Source organism: Colletotrichum higginsianum, chromosome 6 (assembly GCF_001672515.1).
Source record: "Colletotrichum higginsianum IMI 349063 chromosome 6, whole genome shotgun sequence".
Classification (NCBI taxonomy): domain Eukaryota; kingdom Fungi; phylum Ascomycota; class Sordariomycetes; order Glomerellales; family Glomerellaceae; genus Colletotrichum; species Colletotrichum higginsianum.
Window position 1 is genome coordinate 3,477,928 of NC_030959.1, and position 13,135 is coordinate 3,491,062.

General features: G+C 52.7%; 5 protein-coding genes across 5 annotated transcripts; 2 read left to right on the forward strand and 3 right to left on the reverse strand.

Annotated features, from left to right (window-relative positions):
- Positions 1-1,637: 1,637 nt before the first annotated feature.
- On the reverse strand, positions 1,638-2,539 carry CH63R_09412 (Glycosyl hydrolase family 16; the record flags this gene model as incomplete). Its single annotated transcript, XM_018304386.1, has 2 exons — positions 1,638-1,732; positions 1,789-2,539. The coding sequence occupies 2 exons, from the start codon at positions 2,537-2,539 to the stop codon at positions 1,638-1,640; spliced, it is 846 nt and encodes a 281-aa protein (XP_018156409.1).
- Positions 2,540-5,009: 2,470 nt separating this feature from the next.
- On the reverse strand, positions 5,010-6,190 carry CH63R_09413 (Meiotic recombination protein DMC1; the record flags this gene model as incomplete). The annotated part of the gene is made up of 2 exons (XM_018304387.1): positions 5,010-5,554; positions 5,635-6,190. The coding sequence occupies 2 exons, from the start codon at positions 6,188-6,190 to the stop codon at positions 5,010-5,012; spliced, it is 1,101 nt and encodes a 366-aa protein (XP_018156410.1).
- A 269-nt stretch (positions 6,191-6,459) lies between these two features.
- CH63R_09414 (uncharacterized protein) lies at positions 6,460-6,709 on the forward strand (the record flags this gene model as incomplete). Its single annotated transcript, XM_018304388.1, has 2 exons — positions 6,460-6,594; positions 6,656-6,709. The coding sequence occupies 2 exons, from the start codon at positions 6,460-6,462 to the stop codon at positions 6,707-6,709; spliced, it is 189 nt and encodes a 62-aa protein (XP_018156411.1).
- A 581-nt stretch (positions 6,710-7,290) lies between these two features.
- Positions 7,291-8,859, reverse strand: CH63R_09415 (WSC domain-containing protein; the record flags this gene model as incomplete). Its single annotated transcript, XM_018304389.1, has 4 exons — positions 7,291-7,936; positions 8,007-8,078; positions 8,131-8,463; positions 8,531-8,859. 4 exons carry the CDS (start codon positions 8,857-8,859, stop codon positions 7,291-7,293), a joined length of 1,380 nt encoding a protein of 459 aa, XP_018156412.1.
- A 2,563-nt stretch (positions 8,860-11,422) lies between these two features.
- On the forward strand, positions 11,423-12,594 carry CH63R_09416 (Pheromone receptor; the record flags this gene model as incomplete). Its single annotated transcript, XM_018304390.1, has 2 exons — positions 11,423-12,167; positions 12,290-12,594. 2 exons carry the CDS (start codon positions 11,423-11,425, stop codon positions 12,592-12,594), a joined length of 1,050 nt encoding a protein of 349 aa, XP_018156413.1.
- Between the last annotated feature and the right edge of the window lie 541 nt (positions 12,595-13,135).

The window sequence follows — 13,135 nt, forward strand, 5'->3', positions numbered from 1 at the left end:
CGTTCGTGGCAATGATGTCTTTTATTGTCTGGTCAGCGACACACTCGGCGGGTATTGTCATCGTTCACTACAGCCTCGTTGTCGACGGCGATCTAATCTTTTGCGTGCATTTGCCTAGGGTAACGCACATCACAACTTGATGGGGCTTACTTTGAGCTGGTCGTTGGTGGGTGGGCCTCTCGTCGGGGTCCTTGGATCATGGGTTCTGGAGTTCAAGGGGTCGGTTTCGCAAGTTCTTGTCAGACGCCATTTTTCTATCGAGCAAGTGGGCAAAATTATTGATTCAATGCGGCATACGATGTGAGATTGCGGAGCCCGGATTTCATTTGGAAAATGGGGAGGCTTGCCAACCCATCAGTGTTTACTCGACGTATGCAAAAGGGGTGAGGAAGAGTCCAAAAAAGAGGCAGTGGTATTGGAGGATGAGTGAGAGGAGCATTGTTGTACTTACTAGAAGGTTGGGGACACCTTTCTTATTCTCTCGCCCCTGTGTCATCCAGGCATCGTCGTCTACGCGGGGTCTTGTCAGATTATACTGTGGCGTGGTGTGGTATCAACTTACGAGAATCAATCCAGCTGTTTTGTCCATAACGATTGCAAACACAAAGGTCAAAGCCTGACCTTTGTGTGTTCCAGTTTCTACATCTGTGGAAACTCACCACACAGTACAAGACAGACTGCTCACAGTATTTGACCGACCAGTAGAGAGGCTGAATATCATGCTTGCGTTCTAGAGATCTGGTTGTCAGACTGCAGCAGTCCAACATCGGGGTTTTTGTGCTCTTGGGCGAGCAGACGGACGTGGGGTCGGACTGCCATTGGCAAACCCCGGGGAGGCAACCCCAGCCCTGACCCCAGACGTGTCTGGTGAGAGGAAAATCTGTTCAATCTACAACCAAACTAGTGCACGCAGGTCTGCAGGAGATTAACTGGCTGTACTTGCAGCAGAACAGGAACTGCTGCAGGAAAGTTTCCTAAAACATAAAAGCTTCTTTCCCACAACCAGCATCTCAACGTCTTCTCAGCCGCAAAGTGTTACAGCTGGTAAGGCTGCAAAAGTGGGGTTCTACTTATGAGGCTTGGTCTGCGGTCATGGTTGTTGACTACTTTGCATACAAGCCTAGTAGACAGGCTTCAACAAGTAATCCATAGGTTTTTATCTATAAGAAGGATAAAAAGTGGTTTGAAGACTTGTCTTGCCCCTTATCATGCTGCATCGTCTGTTCTCCACATCATCCCTGTTTTCGTGCATGAACATCGACGAACATGACGAGGGATAGTTTGAACGGTTGACTTGCAGATGTCGTGGTTTGTCACCATCCTACCCAAAGGGACTGGCCTGCTCGGTCTCGTGACTACTTGGGGCTTCAAATGTGAGGGTGAAAAACAGCCGCTCTATATCGCTGTTGAAAGGGGGGTATATATACTAGAGGAACAAGAGAACCACGCTCCGCGAATTAAGGAAGGGGACCATGCTAGTAAAACTGGGCTGTATGCCTCTGAAGTTGTGGCGGCAGTCAACCTAATGCGCTTGAGGGATGTCGATGCTGCGCAGCAGCTGCGATATCAAGCAGGCTCAGGCTCCGGACGGGCGGCGAACATGCAAAGCTTCGTGGCGATGATATACATAAAGATAATCAGGGCGACTGGTAGACGGCAAGATATCCAATCTCCATCATGCTACCATAGCCATCCTGGGTGGCCTCGGTCGGAGGACCCGGCAATATACCGCCTGGTGCAGGTTTAGCAGCTGGGCAGAGACGAAACACCATAGGGGAGAAAGCTTACCAACTGCCACATTCATGAGCACATAATAGGGCATGTGAGCGAGCGTGGCCCAAATACCCTCATCCCCAATATCGCTACCTCTCAGTTGGCTGAATACGACACCATCGCGTGTCCATGTGATGGTCTCCGTGGCCCAGTTGTTGGAAGTACGGTCCCATTCCAAAGCCCAGGTGTGCCAGCCGTTGTCAGGGATGGAAGTGGCTACGCCACGACCGGCTGGCTCATTGCAGATGCCGCCAACCTCTTGCTGGCAGTGAACGGTGCCCGTCGCGGAGAGTTGGCCATTGACTTGCTCGAAAATATCAAGCTCGCCGCAGAGGGGCCATTCTACACCGTTGCGGACGGCGTCACCCAGCATCCAGAATGCGGGCCACATGCCCTGCTTGTTCGCGTTCTCGCCCATCCTGAACATGGACTGAACCCTCATCCTTCCGCCCGGCTGGGGGGTCCATGCCGCCTTGGTTTCAATGCGCGCAGATGTCCAAACACCGCTTCTTGATCTGCGAGGGATGAGCTGGATAGTTTCGCCACCGGATATTTGGACGTTCCAGGATGATTCAGTGTAAGTCTGGACCTCGTTGTTTGTGTCGATAGCCAGAGCCACGTCCCAGGTGTCACGCCGAGGTGGTGAACCGGCATTGCCTTGGAATGTCTCTGACCAGATGATGTTCATGCCGTCTGCGGGTGGGGGGGTAAGAGCGATGGCAGTAGGCACGAGAGCCAGGAGAAGGCCAGCGGTTGCTGGTAGCATTGTGTATTTGATAAACTTGTCTTCGGACCACCAAGGAAGTGTGTTGCGAGGAGAAAACTGGGCAATGAACAACACTTGTGTAAAAACCTCGTCTAGCCAGAGTAGCAAAAACTGGCTACTTGCGAGTATTCGGGATTGTGAAAGAATGGACGATGATATTCGAATGGAAGAGATCACCAAGAAATGAACGGAATGGCACTTGGCCCAGTAAGTGAAAGCGATTGCGGTAGAGAACGAGAGAGGCGGATAAGGCACATTCTGGCTGATGGGTCGCGAGGCTGGGCCGAGCATATATACCACCATACAGATAGTACAGACTGACTGGGCGGGGGCAGGGCTGGATGGGGACGACGTGGACAAGCCCGTGTGGGTACAGCATCCTGACCCAACTCCAGAAGACAGGGCGTCAAGGGATGTCTGCCGAGGAAGGGCAACAATGTACAAGAAAATTCGAGGCATAGCCATAGTCACCAACCTCGAGTCCAAGAACGGTAAGTTGGAGCGGGGATATTGACGTGGGGAGCATGGATGAAACGCCCAGAAGCTGGGAATAGTAAACTCAAGGTCGGCGGTGACGGTAGGCTGTCTAGCAACCTGGCACAGGCTTGGATCAACTCCAGTCCTGGCGGAGACCCAAGGATGGCTGAGAAGGGGCGCAGGTGGGTTGTACAAGTGTAGTTGGAACGGTGGCGACTGGGGGAGGGAGAGGAGTTCATTGCTAGAGGTGGTTGACAAGGTATGCCAGGGAGTCCTGATCTGCGTCGGACATGACCACAGCCGCCGCGAGAGATAGGGGTCGGAAGAGGACGAGGCCTACAGGTACATTGCAACATGTTGACAGGGAACAATATGCCGGAACTGGGTGAAATGGTGCATCAGGAACAGGCGAAAAGAGGCTCAAGGATGCATGCTGCATATTGACCGACGACAAGGGGGCAAAGAAAAAATACGGGATGATAGGGGGCTTGGATGCGTGGATTAGATGGGACGAGACCCAAGAACGGGGCACCCGGGCCAAGGATCGACTCCCGATGCGGCAGTGGCCAGCCGCTGTGATTGGTGGTTCGGCTGCAGAGCGTCAAGCGCATAATCTTTACCATCTCCACAGGCAGCTGAGGATTGGTCTTCGACGAAGGACACGAGAAAGGAGAAAGGGGGAAAGGAAAAAAGGAGGTGGGTTTAGGCCATTCATTAAGACTCATGGTACAGAGTAGAGATCATCAGTTGGTAAGAAGCTATGACTTTTGTTACATGGAAAGATCGGGAGGGGTAGCCCATCAAAACAGCATTGCGAAAGAAGCATCGGAGGCCGCTCGACTTTCGACGATCTATATTAGTGCAAGTGATGGCTTCGTCCATCTGACGAGACACAGCTCTTCCCTCTGGGGCAGAGGGGGGCGGGCACAAGATAGTCGCCATGACGAGATCCCCAGAAGCCCCCTGAAAAAATAACGTATAAGAAATAAAGCATCCGTAGAAGAAGTGAAATTGTGATAACTAGGTGACCACCTACACACCACAAAAAAGACGGGGGGGAGAGAAGGAAACACTCCACACAAGCGCATGGCTCTGATACTGGACCAGCATTGCATGTTCTGAGACACCAGGTGACAAGGTCCACTCAGCTCAGATCCACGAACGGGAAAAGCGCCGCTTCAGGGATCATGGGAAGTGCCACTTGCAAGGCGGTTCGTTTTGGGGGGGGCATCAGTCCGCGTCCACGGAGAATTTTATGTTCGGGGACTTTCGATTAAGTCGGTTTGCTACGGCGGAGGCCTCGAGTTTAAACGAATCGCACTTGGAAAGGTTGCTAAAGTTTGTACGGCTAGAAGTATCGCAGCTGATCAATGCCGGCCTTATTCACTGGTGCTGGGAATCATTCCCCGAGACATCCTCCCCGTCCTTGGAACCAGAGCGCCCACCCACAGACAGAAACAAGCTGCTTTCCCTGTCCCCGGATGAACTATTTATCAGCATCTCGCTCGATTCGCGGCTTTCAGGGGGTCGTTGACCACGCCGCATATGTTCGCATTACCTTGCTCATCGTCTTACATATACCGTACGCCCGATTGCTTAGTTGTAAAATCACATCCAGAGTGGTTCGCGGTGCTTCCACAATCCATCGCTCCAAGGACTTGTACGCCGAGTGCGCAACGCCAGCGCTTTCGATGATAATCAAATCGCTGTGGCCCAACGGAGAGTGTTTCAATCCGCCATGCATTCTGTTTGCCACTAAACCCTTCGAACATCGTGCCCGAACGGTATTCAGTTATCTTCTCCACGTCTCCGGCTTGTGAGACAAGACGGGCCTGGATTCTGCTTTATAGTACGAGTTACAATTACTAGGCCAAGATGATGCACAGTTCACTGTCACCCATCGGCGTGCGAGCCAACCGTGGCTCCGAAGCTATTCGGAACGTTGTATACGGGTTCACAGAAATTTCGATGTCCTTCGGTTGATTGGGGGTCATCATGAGGCGGCAGAGCAAAGAGTGTTATCGCTGGCGCCTGGGGCCGCGGGCCCAAAGACATCTCCCAACTTTACGCCCAACTGGACAATGGTATGCTCATAGACTCGTGCGGCATCCATATAAATGCTGTCGTCGTCGTCGTAATCGTCGTCGTCGTCGTCGTCCCGTGCCAAGCCCGTTGTATCGTCAATACCGATGTCGTTTCCCATTGTGGTGTTCGTCTCACTATCGTCCACTTCCGTTTCGTCGTCCTTGCTGTCATCATCAGGCTCCCTGCTGAGAACCTCGACAACAGCCAGCCTAGTTTGCTCCACAGAGCTTCGGCAACGAACCATGTCCGTCGTGGACATGCCTGCTCTCATGCCGTTCTCGAAACCGGGCAGAGTAGCTTTTGTTTCTATGTCGCGGCCAGACAAAAGACTTGCAAAGCAGTGATCCAATTTCTTCAAGACGGAAAAGGCAGCTCTGGGAGAAGGTGGAAATGAGTCAATCCACTGCGTGAAGTCACTGGCGATGTTCAAGAGAAATGGGATCTGTATGCTCGCTGCAGAACCGAGTCAGAGGTGGTGTTTCAAGGCATTCACGACGCCTTCGTCCATCTAGCTGGGGGCATGGGTTCCTCACGGGTTCCAGATAGCCATAGGACGTCGATGACGCCGTGGAGGTCTTTGCAAAGCTCGGCAAAAGTCTTATAGCCGACGACTTGATCGCCAGGCTCCGGGTTCCCATGCTTCTTGACATAGCGACGGTTGACTACAGCCAAGCGTTCCTCGACGTATCTACGCACCGTTTCTTCCTTGTTCGATCCCGGTCGCAGCGATCTGGCGCGAGGATGTGGAAGAGTCGCGCTGGAGCGGACGGAGGCGGTGCTAGGAGCGGGCGACGGGAGAGTTTGCGAAGGGAAGAAGCCGCCCGGTCCCGACGGTTGTGGGGTGTCAGCCATTGTCTTGACGTGCGTCTGCCGGTTAATGCAATAGTAGGGCCGCCTTTCGCATCGTCGGCGGGAGGCACGAGCATGGACTTTCTTTCGCCTTTTTGGAGCGCGCAGGGTGTTGAGGGCGGAGTAGGAATCCGTAGCACTCACCCCCACCAAGGTTGCTAGGTGGTTGGTTCCTTCCCTTCCCATGTCCCATGTGGTAGGTAGGTAAGGTAGGTACGTGTGCTGACGTTGGCACCACATGCACACGCTGGGTTACCAGCCACACTCCTTGGTCTCCACAATGATGGTCTGCCCGCCGCCACCCGTGGCTCGTTTGGGTGACGTCCAGCTCAATCGAAAATTTCGGCTGTCTGCGACCAGAGCTTCCTGTGTGCAGCTGGCCCGTTTCCAACCTCACATCGTGACGAAGTCAAGATCCGACAATCTTCCTCCACGACGCCAACACTCCCCACTAAAACAAGCTCGTCCTGCGATCTCTTTTCCTCTACACATCACATTCTACCGTCAACATGCCTCCCAAAAGAATTGTTGTCGAGCGAGGCAGCCCTCGCTCCCGCCAGCCCAAGGGCTACTTCAGATCCACCTACGATGCCCTGACCTCCTCCGAGAATGCGCCCGTCGTCCGCAGCATTGTCGTCTTCGGTGTAAGTTTCATCTGAGATTTCGTGCCTTCTCAAGGCCGGGCTTGCTAACAGGAATCACTAGGCTGCCGTGACCTTCCTCTCGAGCTCCTGGGGCGAGTTCCTTCTTCCTCCGTGAGTATTTCTTCGATAGCCTCTGCCTCTGTTGCCTCTAACCATTGCTAATGTTCGTGTCGCAGTCAATAAACGATTCTTCCATTACCGAATAACGGTCCATGTATAATCACGTTCTTGTTGCCGCGAAAGAGAAGCTGGCTGTACAATAGTTCAATGACGATGAGCCTCGAGGCTACAGGGAATGGCATCCGAGGTCTGGCGTTTCTCGAGTTTGTGGCCTACACCAGTTGGGGGTTAACGAATTTCACACTCATGCACCTTGTACTTCGGTCACGTTGAATGCTACTTTTGTCGTGATTCATGGGATCGACGGACGCAGACCTTTCGGGGCAGCCTAATAAGCACCAATACCCGCCAAAGGCCGGTGGGGTTTCTATCTTCCCTTCCAGTGGATAATGTGGCAGACCGCGTACACAAGGCGATGAAGGCGGTCAAACTAAGTCGTACCACTAGCGGTTACGCTCTAGAGTTCCTGCTGACTGACGCAAGTAGACCAAATGCTTGATTAGGAGGTTCAACTAGCACTTTCAACTGATGAAACACGGAATCCACATCCCCCGGTAACCTCTTTAGGGGTTGACCTCAAATCAACTCGGCGTTTTGGCAAGTTCCGTTACACTTTTGATAAAGTGAGAGAGCGGCCCATCCGCCACACATCTCACTCTGGCTACCTGGACAAGGCATGTTGCAGCCTCCCCAGAGCCCCTTTCTGGGCATACGGTCATCAGCCACCGAGTTACCGCACCAGCATTCTTTGGCATACTCCAGACCCGCATATGCGAAGCCCTTTCCGTTGCAATGCTTGATGCAAGCATCAACTGTCATGCCGTCGCTGGACGTTTTTGCGCTCGGGAGAGTGCGACCCTGGCCCGACGGATCGCGGGCACAGCCAAGGTATCTGTACTTAAGTGTGCTCGTCACGTCCTTGTATCCCCACTGAGGCAAAGAAATCTGTGTCGTTGCACCGCACCCTGATTCCGGCTGGGCGTTGCTAGGGCCGCGCTGGACACTGTTACAGCCCGGTAGCTTGTCAGACTGGCCCTGAACTTGCTCATTAACCTTGACAGGAACTTGACAGCCCCTCCTTGTCTCGTCGTCAAAAAACTGGAATACCGAGCATTTCTCGATGCTACCGCCACCATCCTTGCACTGCGTGATAGCGGCCTGAAGCACGTTGACATCCCATCCGTTGATGAAATCGCCGTGCAGGCCATACCCAGTTGGGTCGCTGTGCAGCGTCAGCGATGGTGTTCTTTGCAGAGCTGGGACGAGAGACTTGCCCGTTGGACAGGACGAACGGTTGAGTATCGTTCTCGCCATACCACTTGTCCTTGAACTCATTGACGCTGAAGATGACCTCGTAGAACAGACTAGCGGAAGCATTAGCAGTGTCTGGGCTAGGTCTCCTAGAAGTCGCCTTACGTCGCGAATCTTTTGGGATGAGTCGACGGGCATTTGCCATTATCAAGACGATCCGGATAGGCCATGTGACTTTTGTGGTCGGGTGAATCCAGATTGACACCGTCCCAGCACGAAGGAAACAAGATTTGGAGACGCAGCCCATTGGGACAGTTGCGGGTAGGGAATTCGTTGGTTTGGGGACCGCCATTGCCCAGGCAGACGTAGGAAATAGCTCGCTGCTCAAGGGTGTTGCTGAAACTGCGAAGCTTGGGATCACCAGCCAGCATGCGAAAACCTTTGGGGAACGCTATAAGACCCTTGCTGTACTCAGGGTCTCTGGAGTCTTGTCGAAAGCTGAAATAGCCCAGTCAGTCAGTGCCACTGCCCTTTGCCCGTACCAGCCAGATTACCAAGTACTCACAGGTAATAAGCTAGCATGCCCCCGGACTGCGAAACGCTAGTGAATTTACCATCCTGCCCTTGGTAATAAAGAGTCGGGATCCAGTAATTGCTTAAGTCAGCGGTGACCTTGCAAGTTGAACAACTTGCGGCGCGGGCCTGCTCGTATGTCATGCTGAAGTCGAAACCATTGCCGCCCATGATGGTGTGTACATGCCCGGAAAGAGCTCCCGGGTTGACGATGGGATCGGCGCGCTCAACAACCACTGGCTTAGAACAAGGAACGATGAAGAAGCCAGAAGCACGGCTGACAGCCCAAAAGCCGAAGAAGAGCCTTCCAGTGGCTCTCATCATGGGCAGTGATGGAGGCTGCAAAGTGTAGGAACGGGGGAATTAAGATGAAGGCAGAGAAGATGACAAGAAGGAGTGGCCAAGACAACTCAAAAGCAGGCGGTAACCAGCCCACTGTGTCGCGAGAACTTGTCCGGGAACATTCAGAGCTCCTAAGCGAAGTGAGATGATTGAGTAGAGCCGAGAGCTGAAGGTTTCAAGGGATAGCTGAAAAGTAAGAAATGCGGGCGCAACTTGGGAGAAGCAGTGATGCCCATGTCGAGGGCCACAAAGACGAAGCGGGATACGATGAGGTTTTTTAAACCCTCACCTTCCGGCTTCTTCCTCGTCATTGAGCCCCGCATCATCTCACTACGGACTACCACCCAGATCCAAACCAAAACCGAAGGAGACCCTTCAACATGGTGGCCATGGTAGTGACAATGGCCACTAGACAACCCATTATTGTGAACTCGGGCTGATATGGGAGAACAAGGAAACTGGGAAACGGAAAAATATGACGAGTTGGCTGGGGCTAAACTGAAAACAGATCCCAACTCGTCCACCCACAGCCAAGATGGCGTCAACAATAGGGCACGCTCAACTGGATGGCGGCCTTGTTCGGAGGTGGCTCCGAGTAGTGGCACGAGTAGAGGGGCAGCTATGAGTTGAGCTCCAAAGCCATGCTCCACACCCTAAAGAGACATATGTTACGTCCCGTTTCAGCTCCTAGGTCAGACAACATGGCAGTGTCTCTACTCTATTTCACGAAGTCGGTGGTGCAAATAGAACGCCAGGGGATGATAGGTGTTACAAGATCTAGCGCATGTTGAGATCCTGCACGGGCGAGTTCTGTTTCGGCCATGGTGGGCGGACGGGTCCCAAGAGGCGATATCACTGCCACCGCTATAACTTGAGCTTCAGCATCTGACTGTCTTAGACAAGATATATATTAGACAGCATATAGGTATATGGCTGCTGCGGGTAGACTTGCCACCACTTCTTGCCATGCAAGCATCCGTTGCTCTGCTGACGCTTAAGCGGGAGGCGTGTCGCGTTTGCAAGCCATCGTGCCATGGCCACCGGAACCGGCATTAGTGTTGCAACTCAAGTCAAACGGAGCGCGATCAACGTGTACCTCGCAGTGAAATGGGCCAGGGCTGGTCATCAGAGGGATACTCGGAAGAAGGAGATTTCGGGCAGGCATGTGGCAAGCGGGCAGTCAGCTCGAACGTCAGGGCGAGACATGCGGAGGGCCAGACCTCTCACAGCCTCCGCTCCGGGAGAAATTGGCTGCTACGGTCTCGGCAAGTTATCTCTTTGTCTCACACAGAAATTCCGACCCCGCTTGTCGTCTGCTCCCGGAAAAAACCACCTGACGGCTGAGGAATGTTTTCATACCTATCATTTCTCGCTTCTCAGCGTGGAAATGTGAAACAAATCGAACAGCTGAAGGGTTGCTGGTATGTAACCAGAGCAGCCACGGGCTTCCCTCTCTAGTTCTAGAAGTGAGAATTATATTCGACACATCGAAAGAAGAAATGAATGGCAAAGACCTACTGCGGCGGCGAAGCACGTTGGTTCACAACCCCCGGTCAAGTGCAGTGCTGTGGAGTTTTACGGGATCGGAGCTCCGACAAGGTCGGCGGTACAAGTGGATCTCCACGGAACCGGCCCTGGTGTCACGTACACACGGCGTTTGTCACCCGTTCCCGCTGATTGGATTTTGGGACTGGCAGTGAGGCGGTGGCTTGTCTCCCAAACTACCAGCTGGCACGGCCCTTTCGTTGAGCCAGTTCAACTTCAAGTAATCTGGCGGCACGAGTCTAATCATAATCATTCTCGGACGGTCTCCGTCGAATGCTGGGATCTAAACCCACCGCTCCTGGCCACCATAACTACATACCCACAAGATGGCAAGGCGTGGTGAACTATGGGCTTTTTTTTTCTCTTGTCGAGAGAACACGGACCCTCTGGCTGGTACCATACGAGCGCGTCTAGAATGCCACCGATTGTGCCAACGAGGAGGCGTGATAGTCTCTTATGGCGACTGGCTCTGAAGATGCCATGGTTCATCGGACGCTGGTTCAGTGTGTCTAGGCAATTCATCTCTTACCACTATTGAAATGGACTGGGGGCAAACGGAAGCGGCTGTGCTTAACGTACAATACTGGTTTGACGCCTTGTCCTGCCCCTGTATGAAAACCACCAAACATTCCGGCTCCGCCCATGTTTGCGCGGGTAGTGTAAACTCCGAATCGAACGAAATCACCTCAGATCACAGCTCCTGGGCGGTTTGTTTGTCGATATACGACGGGCATGGGTCCCGGGTCCCCCTACCAATGCGCGCCGTAATGAAGGCTGTTTCGTCTCGTGTGCATAGCTGTCGCGTTCAACACCAGCAAGCTGAATACCTCCCAAGTCCCGCTAGCTTCCTGGCCTTGTATTGTGGTAGCAAGCCATGTTCAGTGAAATTTGACCACTTCTTATACAAACCAATGATCCTTCTTCACCTACCTCGTAGCTGGATGGCCAGCGAGCCGATGCTTGTTCCTCTGTCACACCAGCACCACCGAAGGAAGACATGGACGACTTCGATCCTTTCCAGCAGAACTTCTCCATCAAGAAGACCAACAACGAAACCTTGGTCCTTGGACTGTCACAAGTTAACGCAATATATCAGGACTTCATCAGCACAAGCGCCAACTATGGCTCTCAGATCGGAGCAAGCTTCATGCTGCTATTGACCATTATTGTCATGATGCCCCCCTTCAAGCTCATCAAAGTCTCCTTGTGGCTCCAGATCACCGGCCTCATACTCAACATTGTCCGCATGACACTGCTGGCGGTTCACTTCACGTCCAACTGGTCCAACATCTACTGTCTCTTGGCAGCCGACTACTCCCACATATCGCTGGCAGACCACTACCGCAGTGCTGCGACGGAAGCCATTTCGCTACTTCTGCATATCCATGTTCAGGTGTCGCTCGGCATCCAGGCATGGGCTCTCGTTAACCTGCTGCCGGGCCTCTGGAAGTGGGGTTTTACCGGGTTTTCCTGCTTCGTTTCAGCAGCAGCCATCACCCTGCGAGTTTGGTGTAGCATCGTTAACATAAAGGCTATTATGTCGATGTCGGTAGCCGGTTCGCTTTGGATCTCCCAGAGCAGCGGCATTGTCGGAGCAGTCTCCATTACCTACTACTGCGCCTTGTTCAACATCAAGCTCCTGACACACCTTGTTAAAAATCGCGGCATCCTTCCCTCGAGACAGGGGATGAGTGCCATGGAAGTACTGATCATCACCAATGGCCTTTTGATGATCATACCTGGTTTGTGCTACCTTCAGTTCTCCTCTTGGGCATATCTAATCGAAACCGGCTAGTCACGTTCGCTGTTATACAATGGGGAGGCTGGATCAACTTCGAATCAGGCTCTCTGACTTACACCTCAGTCCTCGTCTTCCTTCCACTAGGATCCTTGATCGCCTCTCGTGTCTCGTCCGGCACACCACGGCGAAGTTGTCGCGCAACTAATTCCAGTGCGCTTCTCAAAGTAGGCTTGAACAGCGGGCCGAGTACCCGCATACATGGAAGCACCCAAGGTGCCGTCACCTCGCACATTGAGTCTGTCCGTGTGCGTCCTCACCCTCAAGCTGATGCGATTGGTGCCGAGTCGCAGCGCATCATCGACAATGACCCGGAGGAGGGTTTCATTCGAGTGAACCGAGAGATTGCACTCTATGAAGACAGAATTTGAGCCCCCGATCTCCGACTTGCCTTCTCAGAGGATTCACCTGACAAATGATACGAGCATCACAGTAGAAGAAAAGTAGTGGCGTCATTGCGGCCTGTTCAAATTTCAAGCGCTTCTATGTCGCCATCTTTCCTATACCGACACACCATCGGCTTCTTTTACCCCCTTGTTAAAATCTGTTTTCGAGGACGCTTCACTTCGTCAACGGGGTCTTTCTCAGCCCTACCCATAAATTTGTCATGTTCAACTTGGGTCAATAATGTTTGAGACACCTGCCGCATGATGCAGATGACATGCTGATAGAGGTTTGACTAACCGAAGAATTCATTGAAAAGATGTTGAAACCATCGGCGTGGCTTTGGCCGATATATGCGTAACGAAATCAGTGCCATGCCATTATCATTACGTGTTGCATCAGTCAGTGTCAAATTTCTGCTTTTCAGTGATGTTCCGAACGAAGCAAGAACCTGAAGTCCCCGTGAGCTACAAAACCGAACTGTTTTGCATCTCTGTTCACGGGAGACGATACAAATGGAATTACGGG